Below are 26,526 nucleotides of genomic sequence, written 5' to 3'. Positions count from 1 at the left end.
GACAGAGAGGGAGACAGAGAGAGAGAGAGAGGGGGACAGAGAGAGAGGAGGGGACAGAGAGAGAGAGAGAGGGGACAGAGAGAGAGAGAGAGGGGACAGAGAGAGAGAGAGGGGACAGAGAGAGAGAGACAGAGAGAGAGGGGACAGAGAGAGAGAGAGGGGGGGGGACAGAGAGAGAGAGACAGAGAGGGGGGACAGAGAGAGAGAGAGGGGGACAGAGAGACAGAGAGAGAGGGGGGACAGAGAGAGAGAGAGGGGGACAGAGAGAGAGAGAGGGGGACAGAGAGAGAGAGAGGGGGGCACAGAGAGAGAGAGGGGACAGAGAGAGAGAGGGGACAGAGAGAGAGAGAGGGGACAGAGAGAGAGAGAGGGGACAGAATAACCTTTATCCTCCAAGTAAATGTACCAGGAATTTGACCTGTTGAAAATGGTGCCGACCACAATAAACAAGACAGAATATGTTGGTGTATAATAGAGCCACTCAGTGTTCTAACAATACCTGAGAAAGACAGAGACCAAGTCCAATGGGGAAAGAATGTGAGAACAAGATGGAGGTCTACTAGGCTGGTTCCAGAACAGTATCTGATCAGCTGTCTTGTCAACTCCAATAGTCATATTCACCTGAAAACAATGACCATAGGAGTTGGCATGACAACAAAAACAGATCTGGGACCAGGCTCCTGTCTGTCCTTTCACCTGTCTATCTATCCACCAATCCCTCCTCTCATTTAAAAACCTCATTTTTCCTCCATCTGTTCCACTCCTCACCTGACTTGACTTTTGCCCAGCCATCCATCCATCCCTCCCTTGTCCTCTCGCCACTCATTCCTGCTCCCCCATCTCCTCACCTGTGACTTTGGGCTTGTCTGTGTCGGAGGCCAGTCTGTAGTTTCGTCGGGTCAGAGCTGTGCTTCCTCCCCCCTTAGAACTCATTCTGCCTCAGTGGGTTGGTCAGGAGATGGGTTTACCTGCCGACGTTGACCCATGCACGGCTAGGAAAAGACCACCACACTCATAATGAACCACCTTGTTGCATACTGAGAAAAAACATACATTGTGCGTCTGAAACGGCACCCTACTCCCTTTATATTGCACTACGGACGGCGGGACTATGGGCAAAAGGAGTGCACTGTTATAGGGAATAGGGTGGCATTTGGGTCGAACATCCTGCATGCATAAATAATGCTCTCATAAAGAGGAGCTGCTGGGAACTGCGCCTGGGTTGGGTGACACCGACTAAACATTTGCTCTACTCGAAGTTAGTTAACATCGTATTCCCAATGCCATAGCTTTGCATGGAATGGAGTTGACAATGTTGTTATATTAACTCGGTAGCTACGTATGTGGAATTGAGAGCAGTAACGTTTCCTGTTAACCTGTACTACAATGCAATACAATTGTGTATCGGAGTGTATACAACGCGTACGTACACAGCAGGTGTGTAAGAGCAGAATAGGGCGTAGACAGACACACCGTACAAGACAATACCAGTAACGTTCATTAACGTTAGCTTGCTAACTAGCAAGGCAAGCAGCACCTTTCAGCCTGAGGAGAGGCTACTGTTGCTAACTAGCAAGGCAAGCAGCACCTTTCAGCCTGAGGAGAGGCTACTGTTGCTAACTAGCAAGGCAAGCAGCACCTTTCAGCCTGAGGAGAGGCTACTGTTGCTAACTAGCAAGGAAAGCAGCACCTTTCAGCCTGAGGAGAGGCTACTGTTGCTAACTAGCAAGCTTGCTAACGTTAGCTAGCCAATGAGCCAAGCTAAGTAACTGCCTGGTGCAACGTGAACAGGTAGCTAAAACTAAAAATGACTTTTATAGCCAAGCTAACCAAATCACGACCGTAGTGCAAATATATTACACGTTAAAGTTATTGTACCTAGTTGCTAAGTTAGCCAGGTGTTGTATCCAGGGTTGCAAAAACAACGTTAGCTTGCTAGCTAGTTGCTAAGGATTGTGCACAACAACAACAAAAAATAACACTCACATCTCAATCAAATAAACGAGCTACAGTAGCTATGTGAATACCCAAACATGTCAAATGGAGTGACTGATTAAAGTACTTTAGCCTATGATTATATAACGATCTTGTTCTCGGTTATATTTGCAGTACACGATCAACCCTTGGTTACACGGGCCAGTGACAACCATCATAAGTAAAACTGTCTGGTTTTGAACACTTACCCGGTTCCCTTTCAAGAACTCAAAAAAAAAATATTAAATTTAAAATTTAAATATCAATTATGCTCTTTTGGACAACAACAAAAAAATGTGCTGTTATTGCACCCAGACCATCACTTCCCCTCTTTTTAAAATGTTTAACAATCCTATTATTGTCAAGCGATTCGGAGTCACGGAGTACCAGATGGTCCAAAATAGATCTCATTGCGGAACGCGAATGGGATAATGAGATATATATATTCCGTCGGGGTAGTAGATAGTGGTCAAAAAATGACCCGGTGGTGTGGTGTATGGTAGGTAAGTGTTGTTGCCATTTGTTATATATTTTGCACAAGCTACTAAATATACTTAAAATACTGGTACTAATTCGGCAACCCATATACCCAAAACCAATATGACCCGTCTCCCACAAATTTACTCAAAATGCATATTATCACTAAATTGGCTACAGAAATCAAGCAAGTTAAGATTACGTATGAAGCGAATTACATCAGTTATTTTATTACATTGGCAGATTGTCACAAATCATTATATGCATACAGTATATTTCACATATGTAGCATATTTACTATTGAAAAAAAAATAGCACATTTTGAATTCCAAACAGACACATTACAAAAGTTAAAATATGACAAGTTAAAATGTGCCATCTTACATGGGACATGGCATTTCATAGCCCAATAATGGACTGACTATAATAAGCCCAATGTTTTTCCTTAGTCCAAGGACCTAACATGTTCTGTTAAAGGTGAAGTGGCCCTGGAAGCCAGAACAGACAAAACACTCGGTCTAAACGTGAAACGATTCCCAATTGCGGCACGGTTCTAGAAAAATAAATCCCTCTACTTTCATATCACGTCCAAAAATAATTTCACAATTTCAAAATACACTTACACTGTTTTAACACAGTTGCATCCGACCATATTTTATAGTGACAACACGTTTGTGGCGTCCATCGTTTACACACAGGAGATGAAGCTATCTAATTAGCACAGGTAGTCCGAGATGAAGCTATCTAATTAGCACAGGTAGTCCGAGATGAAGCTATCTAATTAGCACAGGTAGTCCACTCGGTCTTCCGTAAACAAGCTCTGTAACATGGAAATATGGCATTGTGGGAACGCTAACCCTAAAAACAGTGTGTATCAGTTCAACTTTTATTTTTTTAAAGATAAGGTCCTTACGCTTCCAAAAACAGTACCAACAGTACCACTTAACAAAACTCCCGACAGTATTTTTCAGTGACAACACCGTCATCTTCCATTTACACACAGCTGTTCGGAGACACTGATAACTAACTAGCACAGGTCCACTCTGTCCTCCGTATCTTTTCCCTAAACTAGTGCTTAAATGGAGATACGGCCGTGTGGGAACCCTATAAAAGGTGTGTATGAATTTAGCCTTCTTGCTTAAATGAAAGATTAAGTCCTTATGCTTCCAAAACCGTACCGCAAAACGATGCTCATTAAATGTTCAGACCGAGCGTCGGAACTCTTTGACAAAACTCTCCCGTACAGAATGTGCCTTCGTCCAAGGACTCTTATTTTATAATAGAATAGAACTGTCAGTCATGATCAAGGGCTAAGGTAGTCCTTCCTGTTTTTATCCATTATCCAATACAACACAGGAACGCGTTCAGTAGGAAACAACATTGTAGTTATTGTCAGCCCAGAGGTACGATTGTTTATGGTGTGCTGGCTACATGAAATTTTGCGATTTTAAAATGCTAATGTCAGACCTATATTGATCAGGCCACACCGACCAAACAGAAGCAATCATACCTCAATGAATGTTGAAGAACGGTGGGTATCTTTTTTTTTGGGGGGGTGGAAACGTGTTGTTCAGAACTAAAGGTAGCACAACGTTGCATACTATTGAACCCCCCCCCAGTGTCACTCTGCATAGAGGAAAGCCATCCTCTTGGCCACTCCCTCTTCCCCAAACTTGTTCTGGAGTTCCGATGGATCAGCCGACAGCAGCAGGCGGTCGTCATGACGTTCCCATTGAGGGCCCTGCTGAACCCTTCCCTACAATAACACAATATGACTTTAGTGTCCATATGTAATGTTACAGCACACCCCCCTCCCCCTACATAGCATAGCATACACAGTGAAGAGAAGCACAGGGTCAAACAGCAGTGAAGCGACCCTGGATAGAGCGCATGTTATGGGTTACATGCCTTACTCAATGTTTTTGGGGGGGATTTGAACCCAGCAGCCCTTCAGATCAAATCACCTTCACACCCCCCCAATCACCAGTCTGGGACTCAAACCGGGCAACTTTACCGCCACCTCCTTAGTCACCGGGCTACCTACCTACGTTAGGCATCATCAGTGAGTCTCTCAGGACAGCGGAGACATCTCCACTGTTTTTCAGGAGCGCCTTGGTGACAGCGACCAGCCCCAGTTTGGATTCCCTCATCAGGCTGAGGACCAGCCGCTTGGCCTCCTGGAGCTGGAGTTGGGTGAAGGGCTGGGAAGGCTCCTCTTCCTCCGCCTCAAATCGTATCAAAACAAATTTTACAGTACATTTTACAGTACATTTTACAGTACATTTTACAGTACATTTTACAGTACATTTTACAGTACATTTTACAGTAAAATAATAAGAAGTAAAAGCAAACAAGAAACTGTAAAAGGGAAAAGAACCCAAACACACACAATGTGTCATAAAAACAGCATCACTGAAGCTGAAAAAAGTTATTGAAAAATCTCAATGGAGTCTGCCCCTTCTTACCTGTTGGGAGTCACGCTCAAACAGGAACAGGTGAGGAACTTTCGAAGTGGACGGGATAGCAGGGTCTTTCGGGACATGGATACTCGTTGCAGGTGCATTTGGGACCGTTGGTGCATTTGGGGACGACCCACTCATTGCGGGACCAGTGGCCTCAGGTAGTTGGCCCTCAGGCTGGGTCTCTGAGCTCTTCACTTGGGCAGCAGGCTGAGGCTGTATCGGAGCAGAGCTATTCTCTGTCTGGGGGGCAGCTACTGGTGTCTGAGTCTCCCGGCCTGGGACTGGTGCAGGGCCAGCAATCTCAGCCAGGTCTGGAGTATCATCGTCATCCTCATTCCCTGACTAGGAAAAGGAAACAACTGTCAGTACAAGGAACCAAACCCAACAGTAACGTTTGTTTTCATATTCTGTTGCAATACCTTTTGCTACATTGTGCACTAATGAATACAACCACTGACATTCCAATACACGTCCATGTTCAATAGGCTAAACAATAAATACAGTCAGCTTTTGTATTCAGTATGAGTGAGGACAGGAGGTTTTCCCAATCTGTCCAGGGTTCTTTCTGACTCTTGGTCCTAAACATCAGAGATTGGACTACAGGGTTCTTCCTGACTCTAGGTCCTAAACATCAGAGATTGGACTACAGGGTTCTTCCTGACTCTTGGTCCTAAACATCAGAGATTGGACTACAGGGTTCTTCCTGACTCTAGGTCCTAAACATCAGAGATTGGACGACAGGGTTCTTCCTGACTCTTGGTCCTAAACATCAGAGATTGGACTACAGGGTTCTTCCTGACTCTAGGTCCTAAACATCAGAGATTGGACTACAGGGTTCTTCCTGACTCTTGGTCCTAAACATCAGAGATTGGACTACAGGGTTCTTCCTGACTCTTGGTCCTAAACATCAGAGATTGGACTACAGGGTTCTTCCTGACTCTTGGTCCTAAACATCAGAGATTGGACTACAGGGTTCTTCCTGACTCTTGGTCCTAAACATCAGAGATTGGACGACAGGGTTCTTCCTGACTCTTGGTCCTAAACATCAGAGATTGGACTACAGGGTTCTTCCTGACTCTCTGTCCTACATGTGTAATAACTAGCCTAGGTGTCACAGATTATCATACCTCATCTGACCCCTCAAATTCCCTCACTGCACTCTCGAGGATGCCCAGTTTTCGCTTGTTGGCCTTTTTCTTTCCCAGCTGCCCCTCTGTCGTGTTGGAGCTTGTTGCCTTCTCTCCTGAAGTAAGAACAAAATACATTTTATAACTAACACAGAGAGAGACAAAGACAGAATGTGAGAGACAAAGACAGAGAGAAAGTGAGAGACAGAGACAGAATGTGAGAGACAGAGACAGAGAGAAAGTGAGAGACAGAGACAGAGAGAAAGTGAGAGACAGAGACAGAGAGAAAGTGAGAGACAAAGACAGAGAGAAAGTGAGAGACAGAGACAGAGAGAAAATGAGAGACAGAGACAGAGAGAAAGTGAGAGACAGAGACAGAGAGAAAGTGAGAGACAGAGACAGAGAGAAAGTGAGAGACAGAAGACAGAGACAGAGAAAAGTGAGAGACAAAGACAGAGAGAAAGTGAGAGACAGAGACAGAGAGAAAGTGAGAGACAGAGAGAAAGTGAGAGAGAGAAAGTGAGAGACAGAGAGACAGACAGACAGACAGACAGACAGACAGACCTAGAGAGAGGTGAGACAAAGACAGTTGTTCAACAGAGACTAACCCTACCTGAGACAGAGAGAAAGTGACAGACAGACAGCCAGACAGACAGACAGACAGCCAGACAGCCAGACAGCCAGACAGACAGACAGACAGACAGACAGACAGACAGACCTAGAGAGAGGTGTAGTCCTATCAGTTGTTCAACCCTAACCCTACCTGACGTGACAGACAGACAGACAGACAGACAGACAGACAGACAGACAGACAGACAGACAGACAGACAGACAGACAGACAGACAGATCTAGAGAGGTGTAGTCCTATCAGTTGTTCAACCCTAACCCTACCTGACGTAACAGCTGAATCCCTTTTCTCCAAGACCACCACCACTGCTCCACTATTTAACCTGGCTCTTTTAAGTGAGGGGGTGGCTGCTGCCTCCTCAGTCTGGGGATGTGTGTGTTTGCCTCCAGGAGGAGAGGGCTGGTGGAGTCTCTTAGAAGGGACCAGCTGGGGTGTTGTAGTGTCAGACTGGGCAGGGTCTGCTGGTGGCTCTAGCTGGGACGAGGGACCTCTCTCTGGTTCCACAGTTGATTCCTCTGTTCCCGGTCCTTCAGGACAGCACTGAGCCTGATCTTTCTGAGGGGACTTCTGTGGGAGTTGGAGACCAGTGTCTGATGATGATGATGATGATGATGCCCGAGGGAGTTTGGATTCAGAGGAAGTCTTTGAGGCGTCTGACTCTTGGGCCAACGGAGAGTCTTTCTGAAGTGAGGAAGTCAGTGGTGGGATGTCTTTCTCTCTCTCTTTCTCTCTCTCTTTCTCAAACGAGTTCTCTTCTTTCTCCTCCGAAGCAGCAGTGGCGACCGTTTTGTTCCTTCCCCTGCCGTCCCGAGGCTCAGGTTGTCTTTTAGCGAGCTGTTTAAGGTAACGGTCCTTCATCGACTGCCAGCTGTGACGGGTCAGACCATTCTTCGCCATCTCCTGCCATACCTTGTTCCCATGCGACTCACGCTTGTGCTCACAGATGTAGGTCATAATGGTCTTATCCTCCTCCGGAGTGTAGCCCATTCGTCCGATGCTACCTGTGCTTTGTTTCCCTGACCTGGTCTGGACGTTCGCCTGTACATAGGGAGAGTTTATTGTTATTGTAATGGTGAGAGGTTAGCATGTCTTGGAGGTATGATATAAAATGCTAACCTCCCCTGTTATTGTAATGGTGAGAGGTTAGCAAGTCTTGGAGGTATGATATAAAATGCTAACCTCCCCTGTTATTGTAATGGTGAGAGGTTAGCATGTCTTGGAGGTATGATATAAAATGCTAACCTCCCCTGTTATTGTAATGGTGAGAGGTTAGCATGTCTTGGGGGTATGATATAAAATGCTAACCTCCCCTGTTATTGTAATGGTGAGAGGTTAGCATGTCTTGGAGGTATGATATAAAATGCTAACCTCCCCTGTTATTGTAATGGTGAGAGGTTAGCAAGTCTTGGAGGTATGATATAAAATGCTAACCTCCCCTGTTATTGTAATGGTGAGAGGTTAGCAAGTCTTGGAGGTATGATATAAAATGCTAACCTCCCCTGTTATTGTAATGGTGAGAGGTTAGCAAGTCTTGGAGGTATGATATAAAATGCTAACCTCCCCTGTTATTATAATGGTGAGAGGTTAGCATGTCTTGGGGGTATGATATAAAATGCTAACCTCCCCTGTTATTGTAATGGTACAGAGCCAAAACAATACAAAATGTGTCACTGTCCCAATAGTTTTGGAGCCTCACTGTAATTTACAGCCCCACCCCCTTGTTAAATAAATCCTGGGGAGAACCCTTCTCTATATCAAGTCACCTTTACGTTGTCAGGCTTGACGCGGTAATCCTCCACCTCCAGCTGCTGATTCTTCTCCATGCAGTCCAGAATGTACTGGGTGGACACGTACCAGTGGGCTGCCGAACCCGCAATGGACCTCATCTCCTCTGGGTCAATCAGTAGGAAAGCCCCAGGCTCCTGGGCCCTGCACACCAGGCCTCCACCAGCCTTGATGACGGGCTGCAGTCGAACCTTGGTGGGACCGGGGCGTAGGAAGAATCGCATGGGTTCACCGTCTACTGCCAGGAACAGGACAGGGGAGATGGGAGAGGACCTACCTCCTAATCTGGACGACATGGTTGAAGGAGCCTATAGAAGAAGAAAAAAAAAGTACAAATTAACTGCAGTTTCAATAATATGGATGAAGTTCGGATAAATAATAGCAAGTGCTCGACTTGTTTGAATAAGGAAGCTACAGTAAAATCAAATCAAATGTATTTATATAGCCCTTTGTACATCAGCTGATATCTCAAAGTGTTGTACAAAACCCCAAACAGCAAGCAATGCAGGTGTAGAAGCACGGTGGCTAGGAAAAAGTAAACAGTAAACATTGCTACGTGGAGAGAACTGCCTGCAAACGATGAAGTAGCTCACTAACTTATCTTTATTTCAGCAACGGTAACACTGCTGTAAACACTTTTCAGTTTTGATATTGGGAATATTACCTAGTTAAATAAATGTTAAATAAAACAGTTAAAATATATATCCACACGGTAAGAGCTCCACCTAGTGGAAGGCATATACAAACAAAGTGCAATATTGTAAATATTTTTCACTATTAGAGTTCAAAGCCATCTGGATGTATCAAAATCAAATCAAATCAAATGTATTTATATAACCCTTCTTACATCAGCTGATATCTCAAAGTGTTGTACAGAAACCCAGCCTAAAACCCCAAACAGCAAGCAATGCAGGTGTAGAAGCACGGTGGCTAGGAAAAACTCCCTAGAAAGGCCAAAACCTAGGAAGAAACCTAGAGGAACCAGGCTATGAGGGGTGGCCAGTCCTCTTCTGGCTGTGCCGGGTGGAGATTATAACAGAACATGGCCAAGATGTTCAAATGTTCATAAATGACCAGCATGGTCGAATAATAATAAGGCAGAACAGTTGAAACTGGAGCAGCAGCATGGTCAGGTGGACTGGGGACAGCAAGGATGTAGAGTTGTAGAGTTAGAGAACATTTGATCTGATTAAATAACCAGAGCTGTAAAAGGATACATATTTAAAATACCCCACAACACCTGTCTGTAGAACTGTAGCTCATCAGGACAGTGATCTATTGAGAAAAAAAACACCCATAACTGGAAATAGTCATGTAAAAAAATAAAAATCTGTGTAATTCTAATGGGAAGGTCAATGACCTAACATGGTTTTACAGGTGGGCATATGTCATTGAGATAAGAAACTATTGAAAATTAGATGTGTACGTGAAAAAATAAAAACATTTGTTCTTTGTCATTTCAGCAAGATATTGTTTAGATAGAAACAGATAAGATTGGTATTTCTGAAACTTTATTTTGTGAAAATTAAATGAATAAATATCACTACTGAACCTGTCCTACCACTACCTAACCTGTCCCACCACTACTGAGCCTGTCCTACCACTACTGAACCTGTCCTACCACTACCTAACCTGTCCTACCACTACTGAACCTGTCCTACCACTACCTAACCTGTCCTACCACTACTGAACCTGTCCTACCACTACCTAACCTGTCCTACCACTACTGAACCTGTCCTACCACTACCTAACCTGTCCTACCACTACTGAACCTGTCCTACCACTACCTAACCTGTTCTACCACTACTGAACCTGTCCCACCACTACTGAACCTGTCCTACCACTACTGAACCTGTCCTACATTACTGTACCTGTCCTACCACTATTGAACCTGTCCTACCACTATTGAACCTGTCCTACCACTACTGAACCTGTCCTACCACTACTGAACCTGTCCTACCACTACTGAACCTGTCCTACCACTGCTGAACCTGTCCTACCACTATTGAACCTGTCCTACATTACTGAACCTGTCCTACCACTACTGAACCTGTCCTACATTACTGTACCTGTCCTACCACTACTGAACCTGTCCTACCACTACTGAACCTGTCCTACTACTACTGAACCTGTCCTACCTCTACTGAACCTGTCCTACCACTACTGAACCTGTCCTACCACTACTGAACCTGTCCTACATTACTGTACCTGAATTCTTCCACAAAGTTTGCATTTCCTTCTCATTTAACTTCTCAAAGTATTGCATACAGGACTTCGCTGACTCCAAAATAATTGATTCCTCGACTCCATGCACATAGAAACACATTGTGCTTATTTTAGACAGATTTTGGCGAGCCGTGAGAGTGAAACCTCTCGCTTTGCTTCTTCTTCTCTGACGAAGTTGACTACAAATACTAAGTTGCCAATGACTTTGCAATTGTTACAAACAAGCGAACAGTTTTTAAAAATATGTCTGCATTAAAAGATACAAAGTACAGCCTTTTGGCCTATATATTTAAATCGTATTGAGTTATATTTCGCTAATTATAGACTTCTGTCAAATTTTGGTCTCAATATATTTCATGATGTGTAACATGTGTGCAAATGTTGATGTGCTAAATCGTGATTTAGTGCATTATAGGATAAGCATTACAATACTCCGCCTCAATATTTGCAGTCATAGGTGATAATATTGTATCTCTCGAGGAGCTGATCTGTCCTCAGTATATAGTGGAACAATTCTAATGCAAAGGTAACATCTAAATGGAGAAAGCATTGCCGTTCTTTCCATCCTGTCAGTATCAACACATACGACGTTCGCTCTCCATGGAGGTCTGGGAAATATGCATATTTAAAACACTCGTAAACCTAAATTATATCGCTATTGGGAAGCCGGGCCCTGTGCGTTAGAGAAGAGACAAGTACCTGTGTGAAGCTAGCCACAATAAAGATAAGACACAATAGTGGAATTTGCATTTTGCCTTCAGGTCCCCCATTGAAAGTGATTCAAATGGATAGTGTAAATGTACCATATTTGGTCTAGATAATGGAAAACAAGGCTGGAATGCTGTTATATAAATTAAACAAAAGACAATCATTTTACACAAAAAAAGTTTTGTTTTTTTAAATCAGTTTTGTTGATGTATTAGACTTCAGAATTGTAGTGGGTCCATACTTACATCGTAATGTACAGGCTTACCTATGGTTATTGGGTCCATACTTACATCGTAATGTACAGGCTTACCTATGGTTCTTGGGTCCATACTTACATCGTAATGTACAGCCTTACCTATGGTTCTTGGGTCCATACTTACATCGTAATGTACAGCCTTACCTATGGTTCTTGGGTCCATACTTACATCGTAATGTACAGCCTTACCTATGGTTCTTGGGTCCATACTTACATCGTAATGTACAGCCTTACCTATGGTTCTTGGGTCCATACTTACATCGTAATGTACAGCCTTACCTATGGTTCTTGGGTCCATACTTACATCGTAATGTACAGCCTTACCTATGGTTCTTGGGTCCATACTTACATCGTAATGTACAGCCTTACCTATGGTTCTTGGGTCCATACTTACATCGTAATGTACAGCCTTACCTATGGTTCTTGGGTCCATACTTACATCGTAATGTACAGCCTTACCTATGGTTCTTGGGTCCATACTTACATCGTAATGTACAGCCTTACCTATGGTTCTTGGGTCCATACTTACATCGTAATGTACAGCCTTACCTATGGTTCTTGGGTCCATACTTACATCGTAATGTACAGCCTTACCTATGGTTCTTGGGTCCATACTTACATCGTAATGTACAGCCTTACCTATGGTTCTTGGGTCCATACTTACATCGTAATGTACAGCCTTACCTATGGTTCTTGGGTCCATACCTACATCGTAATGTACAGCCTTACCTATGGTTCTTGGGTCCATACTTACATCGTAATGTACAGCCTTACCTATGGTTATTGGGTCCATACCTACATCGTAATGTACAGGCTTACCTATGGTTCTTGGGTCCATACTTACATCATAATGTACAGCCTTACCTATGGTTCTTGGGTCCATACTTACATCATAATGTACAGCCTTACCTATGGTTCTTGGGTCCATACTTACATCATAATGTACAGCCTTACCTATGGTTCTTGGGTCCATACTTACATCGTAATGTACAGCCTTACCTATGGTTCTTGGGTCCATGGATTGGGGTATCAATGTACTTGGTGACACCCAGATTACAATTCTGAAGTTTACACAAATATTGGCGTCGTAGCTCATATAAGGGAACTTTAACTGTGGGTAATAACCTCACAATACATCCTATTTTTGCGTATTGCGTACATATTGCAATGTACAGCCTTCCCGATGGATCTTGGGTCCATGAAAAGGGACTATGAGCCAATTCACTGACACCAACACAGTACAACTGTGAAAAGTTGTATCAGTGTCGTAGCATTTATTGCAGACATGTAAAACAGCTGTGAAATGAGCCACGTTAAAAAGTCACCAGTATGGTGAATTAAACATTCATATTGCAACGTACAGCCTTACCTATGGTTCTTGGGTCCAAACTTACATCGTAATGTACAGCCTTACCTATGGTTCTTGGGTCCAAACTTACATCGTAATGTACAGCCTTACCTATGGTTCTTGGGTCCATACTTACATCATAATGTACAGCCTTACCTATGGTTCTTGGGTCCATACTTACATCGTAATGTACAGCCTTACCTATGGTTCTTGGGTCCAAACTTACATCGTAATGTACAGCCTTACCTATGGTTCTTGGGTCCATACTTACATCGTAATGTACAGCCTTACCTATGGTTCTTGGGTCCATACTTACATCGTAATGTACAGCCTTACCTATGGTTCTTGGGTCCATACTTGCATCATAATGTACAGCCTTACCTATGGTTCTTGGGTCCATACTTACATCATAATGTACAGCCTTACCTATGGTTCTTGGGTCCATGGATTGGGGTATCAATGTACTTGGTGACACCCAGATTACAATTCTGAAGTTTACACAAATATTGGCGTCGTAGCTCATATAAGGGAACTTTAACTGTGGGTAATAACCTCACAATACATCCTATTTTTGCGTATTGCGTACATATTGCAATGTACAGCCTTCCCTGTGGATCTTGGGTCCAAACTTACATCGTAATGTACAGCCTTCCCTGTGGATCTTGGGTCCATACCTACATCATAATGTACAGCCTTCCCTGTGGATCTTGGGTCCATGAAATGGGAGTAATGTTACTAGCTGTGACAACTCTTCCAAGTTGTTTTCTGTAGGTGTCATTGATTAGGCTGATAACCAATTTCGTAGACCCGAGATCCATAGGTAAGACTGTACATTATGATGTAGGTATGGACCCGAGATCCATAGGTAAGACTGTACATTATGATGTAAGTATGGACCCGAGATCCATAGGTAAGGCTGTACATTACGATGTAAGTATGGACCCAAGAACCATAGGTAAGGCTGTACATTATGATGTAAGTTTGGACCCAATAACCATAGGTAAGGCTGTACATTATGATGTAAGTATGGACCCAATAACCATAGGTAAGGCTGTACATTATGATGTAAGTTTGGACCCAATAACCATAGGTAAGACTGTACATTATGATGTAAGTATGGACCCAATAACCATAGGTAAGGCTGTACATTATGATGTAAGTATGGACCCGAGATCCATAGGTAAGACTGTACATTATGATGTAAGTTTGGACCCAATAACCATAGGTAAGGCTGTACATTATGATGTAAGTATGGACCCAATAACCATAGGTAAGGCTGTACATTACGATGTAAGTATGGACCCGAGATCCATAGGTAAGACTGTACATTATGATGTAAGTATGGACCCGAGATCCATAGGTAAGACTGTACATTATGATGTAGTTATGGACCCAATAACCATAGGTAAGGCTGTACATTATGATGTAGGTATGGACCCAAGAACCATAGGTAAGGCTGTACATTATGATGTAGGTATGGACCCAAGAACCATAGGTAAGGCTGTACATTATGATGTAAGTATGGACCCAAGAACCATAGGTAAGACTGTACATTGCCTACTGCACAGACAAGAAGGGTAACCTATAACTATACTTGGATACTGGGGCAGTACCGTCAGGTCGCTAGCTAACGTTAGCTAACTAGTGGCTAGCTCGCAAACACTGAAAGTTGTGGATAGAAGCTGCAGTACGAAAAAAACTGATAATCATAACAAACAGCTAGAAATTCTTTCGTACAAGTGTTGCAGAAAACCTACCTGATGTTTTCAAAGATTGATCATCCAACTCGGAAAATATCAACAACTTTCAAATATCACGTCCGAGGTGACATGCGCATGCGTCATACTCTTCTTCTACATTGACGGACGGAACGTAAAACATGTGTCGCAGACCTGCTGTTTGCTGACTACCGCCACCTTGCGTTAGCTTAATGATTTCAACCACTAGATGGCGACAAAAGTAAATAAAATCTCAGCTCATTTATTGACGATTATGGGTAGTATTCATAAAGTGTCTCAGAGTATGACTACTGATCCCACCCCCACTGACCTGTCAGAGCTTTGATTACTAAGAGGGGATTTCATGTTTGTTTTGGTTAGGATGAGATGCCCCCCTGCTGACAGAGCAGGTAATACAACTCGAGACCCTGGATTTACTTTCACCAACAGTCTAGAGATGTTCTGAATCTCACACACACACACACACACACAGAGAGAAGCACATGGACACACACAAACACACACACACACACAGCGCACACACACACAGAGAAGCACATGGACACACACACACACACACACAAACACACACACACACACAGAGAAGCACATGGACACACACACACACACACAAGCACATGGACACACACGTGCGTGTTACATCATGAGGTGTCACATATATTGTTTCCCAATAGATCATGCCCACTGCCATAGCCTACCGAAGAGAATGACCACGTCCCAAATGGGGCCCGATTCCCTATATAGTACACACGTTTTGACCAGGGTCCATAGGACCATGAAGGGAAAGGGTGCAGCCATTGACTCCTTATGGAACAAAAATATTCAAATGAAATGAGTGAGTGTCTGGACATAATGAGAGATGTTTTATTTAACTCAGTTAAGAACAAACTCTTATTTTACAATGACAGCCTACCGGGGAAACAGTGGGTTAACTGCCTTGTTCAGGGGGGAGAACGACAGACTTTTACCTTGTCAGCTCGGGGATTAGAGCCAGCAACCTTTCGGTGACTTGACAACCGCTTCTACCCAATAGGCTACATGTAGTAGACTTTTTACTGAACCTGTAATCAAAATAGGAGGAGGTTGAAATAATGACTGAAACATCAAGGGGTATCATATAGCTAGCATTTGGTTCCTTTAAGATGCCCTCTGTGTGTTCCCCTTCCCTCGTCAGTCCCCTTCCTCCCCTCAGTCCCCTTCCCTCGTCAGTCCCCTTCCTCCCCTCAGTCCCCTTCCCTCGTCAGTCCCCTTCCTCCCCTCAGTCCCCTTCCCTCGTCAGTCCCCTTCCCTCGTCAGTCCCCTCCCCCCCTCAGTCCCCTTCCTCCCCACAGTCCCCTTCCTCCCCTCAGTCCCCTTTCTCCCCTCAGTCCCCTTTCTCCCCTCAGTCCCCTTTCTCCCCTCAGTCCCCTTCCTCCCCTCAGTCCCCCCCCCTCAGTCCCCTTCCCTCGTCAGTCCCCTTCCCTCGTCAGTCCCCTTCCCTCGTCAGTCCCCTTCCCTCGTCAGTCCCCTTCCCCCCTCAGTCCCCTTCCCCCCACAGTCCCCTTCCCCCCTCAGTCCCCTTCCCCCCTCAGTCCCCTTCCTCCCCTCAGTCCCCTTCCTCCCCGCAGTCCCCTTCCCTCGTCAGTCCCCTTCCCTCGTCAGTCCCCTTCCCTCGTCAGTCCCCTTCCCCCACAGTCCCCTTCCCTCCACAGTCCCCTTCCCCCTCAGTCCCCTTCCCCCCTCAGTCCCCTTCCTCCCCACAGTCCCCTTCCTCCCCTCAGTCCCCTTCCCTCCCCAGTCCCCTTCCCTCGTCAGTCCCCTTCCCTCGTCAGTCCCCTTCCCTCGTCAGTCCCCTTCCCTCGTCAGTCCCCTTCCCTCGTCAGTCCCCTTCCCCCTCAGTCCCCTTCCCTCGTCAGTCCCCTTCCTCCCCACAGTCCCCTTCCCTCATCAGTCCCCTTCCCTCATCAGTCCCCTTCCCCCCACAGTCCCCTTCCCTCGTCAGTCCCCTTCCCTCATCAGTCCCCTTCCTCCCCACAGTCCCCTTCCTCCCCTCAGTCCCCTTCCCTCGTCAGTCCCCCCAGGAAGCATAACTACCAGTCTGACTGACACCAGCCAGGAAACATAGCTACCCATCTCTTCAAACATCTTAATTCCTAGATCTCGTCTTCATTGTTCATTTTTCCCCCCCTTCCCTACCTATAGAACCTATTGCCTCCAACAACAAACACATTGTGATTGCTGGCCAGTTTCCCTAAACCCATCTGGAGGAGCCATCTGGAGGATGAGTTCTGGTCTAGAATTCATAGTTCCATACTCTAAAGCAACAGCTGGCTACAAATACCAGGTCTGTACTGTGGGCCTGTGAGGTTGTGACATGTTGTTGTTGGCTGCTGTGGTCTGAATGTTGGGCCTATCTGTCTCCTCTGGTTTCATGGAAAGACCACTTGCGATAAAGTGCTGATCAACCTTACCTTTCTTTCCTTCCAGTTCTCTTCTGCCAATGACTGGATCGAACTGCAAAAATCTCTGAAGCTGGAGACTCATATCTCCTTCACTAGCTTTAAGCACCAGCTGTCAGAGCAGCTCACAGATCACTGCACCTGTACATAGCCCATCTGTAAACAGCCCATCCAACTACCTCATCCCCATACTGTATTTATTTATCTTTCTCCTTTGCACCCCAGTATCTCTACCTGCACATTCATCTTCTGCACATCTACCATTCCAGTGTTTATTTGCTATATTGTATCTACTTCGCCACCATGGCCTATTTATTTCCTTAACCTACCATTTGCACTCACTGTATATAGACTTTTTGTTTTATTTTGTTCTACTGTATTATTGACTATGTTTTGTTTATTCCATGTGTAACTCTGTGTTGTTGTATGTGTCGAATTGCTTTGCTCTATCTTGGTCCAGGTCGCAGTTTTAAATGAGAACTTGTTCTCAACTAGCTTACCGGGTTTAATAAAGGTGAAATTAAAAATGTTTTCAAAAATGTAATTAAAATAAAAACCTCTGATCTGCTGTGTGCTACAAGACTGTGTTAGCCCACTGAGCTAATCATTTCTCTTACCATCCTCTGAGACTCCAGTGGTACTATATGACATCACCTGAGCTGGAAATAGATCATCAACAGGGAATAAAGAACATTCCATCTCCATTATGCCATGCAGTTCACCCAAAATAGCAGCCAGAATAGTTCTATTTCAATCATATTAAATGCGATGATCGTTCATTTGTCCTGTTTTTTTGTTTTTTTTTCAGGAAGTGAGCTAGGTCTGGTTACCGGTAATTGTGGATGATGTAATGACCTTAGAATGTAGAACGTAGAATAGGTTCTAAAAAGGGGGAATATCTGGGATTCTTACTGGGACTATGTCAACACACATTGGTTATTGTTAGACCCACGGTCATTCATCAAAAATACTAGCATGAGATTAGGGTCTGAGGTATCTTAACGCTTGCCAGCAAGTGTGTGTGTGTGTGTGTGTGTGTGTGTGTGTGTGTGTGTGTGTGTGTGTGTGTGTGTGTGTGTGTGTGTGTGTGTGTGTGTGTGTGTGTGTGTGTGTGTGTGTGTGTGTGTGTGTGTGTGTGTGATAAATCAAATCAGATGTTATTTGTCCCATGCTTTATAAACAGGTGAACAGTGAATTGCTTAGTTTATGGGCCCTTCCCGGCAATGCAGAGAGAAAGAAAATAGAGAACTAATAGAAAAATAACATGAGGAATAAATCTACACGATAACGATGACTAGGCTATATAACACGGGGTACCTGTACTGAGTTAATGTGCAGGGGTACCAGGTAGTTTTGTTACATTACAACCTTATTCTAAAATGGATGAAATTGTTGTTTTCCCCCTCATCAATCTATACACAATACCCCTTAATGACATCACAATACCCCTTAATGACATCACAATACCCCTTAATGACATCACAATACCCCTTAATGACATCACAATACCCCTTAATGACATCACAATACCCCTTAATAACATCACAATACCCCATTATGACAAAGCAAAAACAGGTCTTTAGAAATTTTAGCTATTTTTCACATTTTTATTAAAAAACAGAAATATCACATTTACATAAGTATTCAGACCCTTTACTCAGTACTTTGTTGAAGAACCTTTGGCAGCGATTACAGCCTCAAGTTTTCTTGGGTATGATGAGCTACAAGCTTGGCACACCTGTATTTGGGGAGTTTCTCCCATTCTTCTCTGCAGATCCTCTCAAGCTTTGTCAGGTTGGATGGGGAGCATCGTTGCACTGCTATTTTCAGGTCTCTCCAGAGATGTTCGATCAGGCTCAAGTCCAGGCTCTGGCTGGGCCACTCAAGGACGTTCAGAGATGTGTACTGTGTTGTCTTGGCTGTGTGCTTAGGGTCGTTGTCCTGTTGGACAGTGAACCTTCACCCCAGTCTGAGGTTCTGAGTGATCTGGAGCAGGTTTTCATCAAGGATCTCTCTGTACTTTGCTCCGTTCATCTTTCCCTCGATCCTGACTAGTCTCCCAGTCCCTGCCACTGAAAAACATCCCCACAGCATGATGCTGCCACCACTATGCTTCACCGTAGGGATGGTGCCAGGTATCCACCAGACCTGACGTTTGGCATTCAGGCCAAAGAGTTCAATCTTGGTTTCATCAGACCAGAGCATCTTGTTTCTCATGGTCTGAGAGTCCTTTAGGTGGCTATTGGCAAACTTCCAAGCAGGCTGTCATGTGCCTTTTACTGAGGAGTGGCTTCCGTCTGCCCAGTCTACCATAAAGGCCTGATTGGTGCTGCAGAGATGGTTGTCTTTCTGGAAAGTTCTCCCATGTCCACAGAGGAACTTTGGAGCTCTGTCAGAGTGATCATTGGATTCTTGGTCACCTCCCAGACCAAGACCCCCTTCTCCCCCGATTGCTCTGTTTGGCCAGGCGGCCAGGTCATGGTGCTTCCAAACTTCTTCCATTTATGAATGATGGACTCCACTGTGCTCTTGGGGACCTTCAATGCTGCGGAAATGTTTTGGTACCTTTCCCCAGATCTGTGCCTGGGGAAAGGCATAATCCTGTCTCTGAGCTCTACGGACAATTCCTTCAACCTCATGGCTGTGGAACCTTAAAATGACTTTTAACCTTCGTCTCTCCCGAGCCCGTACCGAGAGTTGTAGCGATGAGACAAGATAGTAGCTACTAAACAATTGGACACCACGAAATTGGGGTGAAAAAGGGGTAAAATTCAACATAAATAAATAAAGATATATTTTTATTTTTTATGACTGTGTTTTTCTTTCTGCATTTTCTATTTATATTAATGTGTTTTATTATATATTATATTAATGTGTTTTATTATATATTATATTAATGTGTTTTCTGTCATTTATTCTAATTCAAGCTCAGCTCAGCTGTAAACGTGACCTTGGTCTCAGTACGACTCTCCTGATAGAAACTGATTTTATTGAATGAAATTCAACTGTTTTTCCACAGTTTTAAGGAAATATGTTATTTTCAAAAGGTTTGGTGTTAGCATTTGAAAGCTATCCAGAGAAAGTCATTGAGTCAACATGTTCTGGAGTCCTGGTGCCTCAGAGGCAGATAAGATTGTGAGAGGAATTTGTTAACTTCTCTCAGACAAGACGTGAGACACTTTGAGATATCAGCTGATGTACGAAGGGCTATATAAATACATTTGATTTGATTTGATTGCGAGAGGAATTTATTAACTTCTCTCAGACAAGACGTGGTGACAAACCAGACCAAGTCAAAGATGGTAGGAAGAGTTTTTTGGGGGCACAGAGTTATTTTTGGTGCCCTCCATTCTGTAACCAAATAGGCCTAACCTACACCTCCTAACATGTGTCTTTCAATTCAATTCAATTCAGATCTTTATTGACATGGGAAACATACGTTTACATTTCCAAAGCAAGTGAAATAGATAATAAACAAAAGTGAAATAAACAATAACAAATTAACAGTAAACATGACACTTACAAAAGCTCCAAAAGAATAGACATTTCAAATGTCATAATATTTAGTTAAAGTACCCTCTGAGGTGCCTTGCAGTCGGAGGCCGAGCAATTGCTGTACCAGGCAGTGATGCAACCGGTCAGTCCTTGGTTCCAAATATTGGGAATGATGCCAGAGCTGGGGATGATGTTAGAGTTTAAGTATTGCCAATTGGAATTTGTGGTCTGTATATTTTATAATTGAATTGAGGATACCATCAACATCACAGGCCTTTCTGGGTTGGAGGGTTTGGATAATGTAATGTAGGATACCATCAACACCACAGGCCTTTCTGGGTTGGAGGGTTTGGATAATGTAATGTAGGATACCATCCACACCACAAGCCTTTCTGGGTTGGAGGGTTTGTATAATGTAATGTAGAATACCATCAACACCACAGGCCTTTCTGGGTTGGAGGGTTTGGATAATGTAATGTAGGATACCATCAACACCACAGGCCTTTCTGGGTTGGAGGGTTTGTATAATGTAATGTAGGATACCATCAACACCACAGGCCTTTCTGGGTTGGAGGGTTTGTATAATGTAATGTAGGATACCATCAACACCACAGGCCTTTCTGGGTTGGAGGGTTTGTATAATGTAATGTAGGATACCATCAACACCACAGGCCTTTCTGGGTTGGAGGGTTTGAATTTTGTCCTGTAGTTCCTTCAATGTAATTGGAGAATCCAGTGGTTTATGGTTGTCTTTATAGCGGATTCTGAGATTTATGTTTGATTATGTATGTGTTTTTGCTGTTTGTTCTTTATTATAGGGCCAAAAAGATTGGAGGTTTATCCATATCCCCATTTCTCTCTCTCTCCTTTACACTCTGTCGTGTCTTTGGCATCATTAAACAGAAGACTTCGTTTTTCAAATCAATTCTCTGTAATTATTATTACGTGATTAAACTAATCAGGTAAATATAATTAACTAGGAAGTCGAGGCACCAAGGAAATTATTCAGATTACAAAGATATAATTTTCCTAATGTAACTTTCAGATATTTTAATATCTGATCAATTAGTCTTCTAATTAATTATTTATTCTTCACCTCACGTTAGTCTCATTCCAAACGTCATAAATGGTTGGTTATCTGCACGAACCCAGTCTTCACTGTGAATCATCCATACATCAATTGTCTAAGTCATTTATTTATTACCTAAATAAATAATCACAGAAATGCACAAACAAACAAAGTAGATATGGTTGCAAGGAAATGATATGCCGTCATGGTGGCTTGGTAGACAAAAGGGAAGTGGGGGTCGATTGAGAAAGGCGGGAAATATGCTAATTAATCACACTTGATAATTCTAACATTTGAAATGCTAATCCTTTGCACATGAACGCTCACTCAGTCGGGAATAATTGCAATCAATATACAGTATATATTTACTCTCAGTGTGTCGTTGTGATCTCTGTTGAAAAGTTTTGTTTCTGCTGGAGAGTTTGTCCGCCCGCTCTCTCTCTCTGCCGTGGTTAGAATGGATAGTTCAGCCTCCCAGGTGGCGCAGTTGTTAAGGGCGCTGTACTGCAACGCCAGCTGTGCCATCAGAGTCCCTAGGTTCGCGCCCAGGCTCTGTCATAACCGGCCGCGACCGGGAGGTCCGTGGGCGGCGCACAATTGGCCTAGCGTCGCCTGGGTTAGGGAGGGCTTGGTCGGTTGGGGTGTCCTTGTCTCATCGCGCACCAGTGACTCCTGTGGCGGGCTGGGCGCAGTGTGCACCCGGCCATGGTGGCCGGGTGCACGGTGTTTCCTCCGGCGCATTGGTGCGGCTGGCTTCCGGGTTGGATGCGCACTGTGTTAAGAAGCAGTGCGGCTTGGTTGGGTTGTGTATCGGAGGACGCATGACTTTCAACCTTCATCTCTCCCGAGCCCGTACGGGAGTTGTAGCAATGAGACAAGATAGTAGCTACTACAACAATTGGACACCACGAAATTGGGGAGAAAAAGGGGTTAAAAAAAAAGAATGGATAGTTCAGAGTAACATTCAGCAATGTTGTTATAGAATAGATGTTTCGGCGTTTGTCGGTCCTTGCATTCACGGGTACATTCTGTTATAATCTCCACCCGGCACAGCCAGAAGAGAACTGGCCACCCTTCGTAGCCTGGTTCCTCTAGGTTTCTTCCTAGGTTTTGACCTTTCTAGGGAGTTTTTCCTAGCCACTGCTTCTACACCTGCATTTCTTGCTGTTTGGGGTTTTAGGCTGGGTTTCTGTACAGCACTTTGAGATATCAGCTGATGTACGAAGGGCTTTTATAAATACATTTGATTTTGATTTGACATAATTTCTAGCTGCAGACTAGTAATTAGTATCAAAGAGTAGCTCTTATTCTGTCGGATCGATAGTCTCAGAGTTTAAACCACGTGGTTAAAAGATTCATCAATCTACTCAAACCTTAGCTTATACTCAGGTTTATGGTCTCTCCTCAAACCTTAGCTCTTTCGTGGTAATTGAGGTAAGCTGGTTTGAAGGGAACTCCTCCCAAGGTGGGGGTTATATTCGTAACAGTAGAAAGGGGCTGTCCCATGACATCAGATCAATGTCTGTGCTCATGGGGTGGGCCAATGATTTATTTGAACTCTGAACGGAATTGGAGTTTCCTTCATTAAACAGTTTGAAATCACATTACGTAATTTCACAAATAGTTTAATCTTTACTCAATCATTTTATACAACAATTAGATGCAAGCCTCACAACTGAGACTCTTGTATAAACAGAGTTATGGTAATGTCTTTCCCGAGGTCACCAAATTGTACCAATCGGACCAGTTCGTAGCTGGCTACTTCACCGACCGTTTACACATTCTCCAGAACATGAATATTGTTCAGTTCTGAAGTTCTGTGATGTGGAAGAAGTTCCATTGTTCTCTCTATGAAAACTCACTCTCTCTTCTACTCTGGCCATGAGGAGTGAACTCCTCTTAGCATGTATGACCTGCCTAACAGAGCCTGTTGGTAGGGGGAAGAGAGGGAAGAGAGAGAGGTGGTGAGAGAGAGAGGGGGGTGGTGCAGAGAGAGGGGGATTGTAACGGTCGTCGTCTGATGAGGAAGAATCAGACCAAAGCGCAGCGTGGTACATGTCCATGACTTTTATTAAACTAAACACTGAAACAGGAGGAGACTGGAGACTGGTGACTGGTATTAACCATGAGGATACTGGAGACTGGTATTAACCAGGAGGAGACTGGGGACTGGCATTAACCAGGAGGAGACTGGGGACTGGGATTAACCAGGAGGAGACTGGAGACTGGTATTAACCATGAGGATACTGGAGACTGGTATTAACCAGGAGGAGACTGGAGACTGGCATTAACCAGGAGGAGACTGGAGACTGGTATTAACCATGAGGAGACTGGAGACTGGTATTAACCATGAGGATACTGGGGACTGCTATTAACCAGGAGGAGACTGGGGACTGGAGACTGGTATTAACCAGGAAGAGACTGGAGACTGGGATTAACCAGGAGGAGACTGGAGACTGGAGACTGGGATTAACCAGGAGGAGACTGGAGACTGGTATTAACCATGAGGATACTGGGGACTGGTATTAACCAGGAGGAGACTGGGGACTGGAGACTGGTATTAACCAGGAGGAGACTGGAGACTGGTATTAACCATGAGGATACTGGGGACTGGTATTAACCAGGAGGAGACTGGGGACTGGAGACTGGTATTAACCAGGAGGAGACTGGAGACTGGTATTAACCAGGAGGAGACTGGAGACTGGAGACTGGTATTAACCAGGAGGAGACTGGAGACTGGTATTAACCATGAGGATACTGGAGACTGCTATTAACCAGGAGGAGACTGGGGACTGGAGACTGGTATTAACCAGGAGGAGACTGGAGACTGGTATTAACCAGGAGGAGACTGGAGACTGGTATTAACCAGGAGGAGACTGGAGACTGGGATTAACCAGGAGGAGACTGGAGACTGGTATTAACCATGAGGATACTGGGGACTGGTATTAACCAGGAGGAGACTGGGGACTGGAGACTGGTATTAACCAGGAGGAGACTGGAGACTGGTATTAACCAGGAGGAGACTGGAGACTGGTATTAACCAGGAGGAGACTGGAGACTGGTATTAACCAGGAGGAGACTGGAGACTGGTATTAACCAGGAGGAGACTGGAGACTGGGATTAACCAGGAGGAGACTGGAGACTGGAGACTGGGATTAACCAGGAGGAGACTGGAGACTGGTATTAACCAGGAGGAGACTGGGGACTGGCATTAACCAGGAGGAGACTGGCATTAACCATGAGGATACTGGGGACTGGTATTAACCAGGAGGAGACTGGGGACTGGAGACTGGTATTAACCAGGAGGAGACTGGAGACTGGTATTAACCAGGAGGAGACTGGGGACTGGAGACTGGTATTAACCAGGAGGAGACTGGAGACTGCTATTAACCAGGAGGAGACTGGGGACTGGAGACTGGTATTAACCAGGAGGAGACTGGAGACTGGTATTAACCAGGAGGAGACTGGAGACTGGTATTAACCAGGAGGAGACTGGAGACTGGTATTAACCAGGAGGAGACTGGAGACTGGTATTAACCAGGAGGAGACTGGAGACTGGGATTAACCAGGAGGAGACTGGAGACTGGAGACTGGGATTAACCAGGAGGAGACTGGAGACTGGTATTAACCATGAGGATACTGGGGACTGGTATTAACCAGGAGGAGACTGGGGACTGGAGACTGGTATTAACCAGGAGGAGACTGGAGACTGGTATTAACCAGGAGGAGACTGGAGACTGGTATTAACCAGGAGGAGACTGGAGACTGGTATTAACCAGGAGGAGACTGGAGACTGGGATTAACCAGGAGACTGGAGACTGGAGACTGGGATTAACCAGGAGGAGACTGGGGACTGGCATTAACCAGGAGGAGACTGGCATTAACCAGGAGACTGGCATTAACCAGGAGGAGACTGGAATTAACCAGGAGGAGACTGGAGACTGGTATTAACCAGGAGGAGACTAGAGACTGGGATTAACCAGGAGGAGACTGGGATTAACCAGGAGGAGACTGGGATTAACCAGGGGGAGACTGGGATTAACCAGGGGGAGACTGGGATTAACCAGGAGGAGACTGGGATTAACCAGGAGGAGACTGGGATTAACCAGGAGGAGACTGGGATTAACCAGGAGGAGACTGGTATTAACCAGGAGGAGACTGGAGACTGGTATTAACCAGGAGGAGACTGGAGACTGGCATTAACCAGGAGGAGACTGGAGACTGGCATTAACCAGGAGGAGACTGGAGACTGGTATTAACCAGGAGGAGACTGGAGACTGGAGACTGGGATTAACCAGGAGACTGGTATTAACCAGGAGGAGACTGGAGACGGGCATTAACCAGGAGGAGACTGGAGACTGGGATTAACCAGGAGGAGGCTGGAGACTGGTATTAACCAGGAGGAGACTGCAGACTGGAGACTGGTATTAACCAGGAGGAGACTGGAGACTGGTATTAACCAGGAGGAGACTGGAGACTGGTATTAACCAGGAGGAGACTGGAGACTGGTATTAACCAGGAGGAGACTGGAGACTGGTATTAACCAGGAGGAGACTGGAGACTGGTATTAACCAGGAGGAAACTGGAGACTGGTATTAACCAGGAGGAGACTGGAGACTGGTATTAACCAGGAGGAGTTTGGAGACTGGGATTAACCAGGAGGAGACTGCAGACTGGAGACTGGTATTAACCAGGAGGAGACTGGAGACTGGGATTAACCAGGAGGAGACTGGAGAGATAAACTTCTGATAAACTAACTCTACCTTGGATACACTGTCATAGATCGTCCTCTA

At 44.7% G+C, this 26,526-nt stretch overlaps 2 protein-coding genes across 5 annotated transcripts in view; both read right to left on the bottom strand.

Annotated features, from left to right (window-relative positions):
- The window catches only part of LOC124025296 (E3 ubiquitin-protein ligase RNF123), a 236,401-nt gene extending 234,042 nt beyond the window's left edge, over positions 1–2,359 (bottom strand). For 2 of the 4 annotated variants that reach the window (XM_046338860.1, XM_046338863.1), the window contains exons 1-2: positions 2,184–2,359; positions 849–992 (exon numbers count right to left, since the gene is read on the bottom strand). In XM_046338860.1, coding sequence (XP_046194816.1) covers positions 849–933 — 85 coding nt within the window. In that variant the 5' untranslated portion in view covers positions 934–992; positions 2,184–2,359. Of the gene's footprint in view, positions 1–848; positions 993–1,878; positions 2,139–2,183 lie in introns of those variants that run through there. The other 2 variants (XM_046338861.1, XM_046338862.1) reach the window with 2 other exon arrangements.
- A 1,713-nt stretch (positions 2,360–4,072) lies between these two features.
- On the bottom strand, positions 4,073–14,844 carry LOC124032451 (telomeric repeat binding factor 2, interacting protein). The gene is made up of 7 exons (XM_046344855.1): positions 14,750–14,844; positions 8,433–8,762; positions 6,933–7,707; positions 6,041–6,156; positions 4,917–5,255; positions 4,500–4,676; positions 4,073–4,207 (listed from the first exon to the last, which is right to left on the bottom strand). The coding sequence occupies exons 2-7, from the start codon at positions 8,748–8,750 to the stop codon at positions 4,073–4,075; spliced, it is 1,860 nt and encodes a 619-aa protein (XP_046200811.1). The 5' UTR covers positions 8,751–8,762; positions 14,750–14,844.
- Positions 14,845–26,526: the final 11,682 nt, after the last annotated feature.

The sequence above is a fragment of the Oncorhynchus gorbuscha genome, linkage group LG03 (genome assembly GCF_021184085.1).
Source record: "Oncorhynchus gorbuscha isolate QuinsamMale2020 ecotype Even-year linkage group LG03, OgorEven_v1.0, whole genome shotgun sequence".
In the NCBI taxonomy this organism is placed as follows: Eukaryota; Metazoa; Chordata; class Actinopteri; order Salmoniformes; family Salmonidae; genus Oncorhynchus; species Oncorhynchus gorbuscha.
This window is presented reverse-complemented; position numbering and strand designations above follow the sequence as displayed.

Bases quoted from the DNA above. Each gene is read 5' to 3' on its own strand.
- LOC124032451 (XM_046344855.1), bottom strand. From the start codon at position 8,750: ATGTCGTCCAGATTAGGAGGTAGGTCCTCTCCCATCTCCCCTGTCCTG. The intron at 7,708-8,432 runs GTGACTTGATAT...CCCTATGTACAG, and splicing joins TCAAGCCTGACAACGTAAAG to GCGAACGTCCAGACCAGGTC. The intron at 4,677-4,916 runs GTAAGAAGGGGC...ATACGATTTGAG, and splicing joins TTGAGCGTGACTCCCAACAG to GCGGAGGAAGAGGAGCCTTC.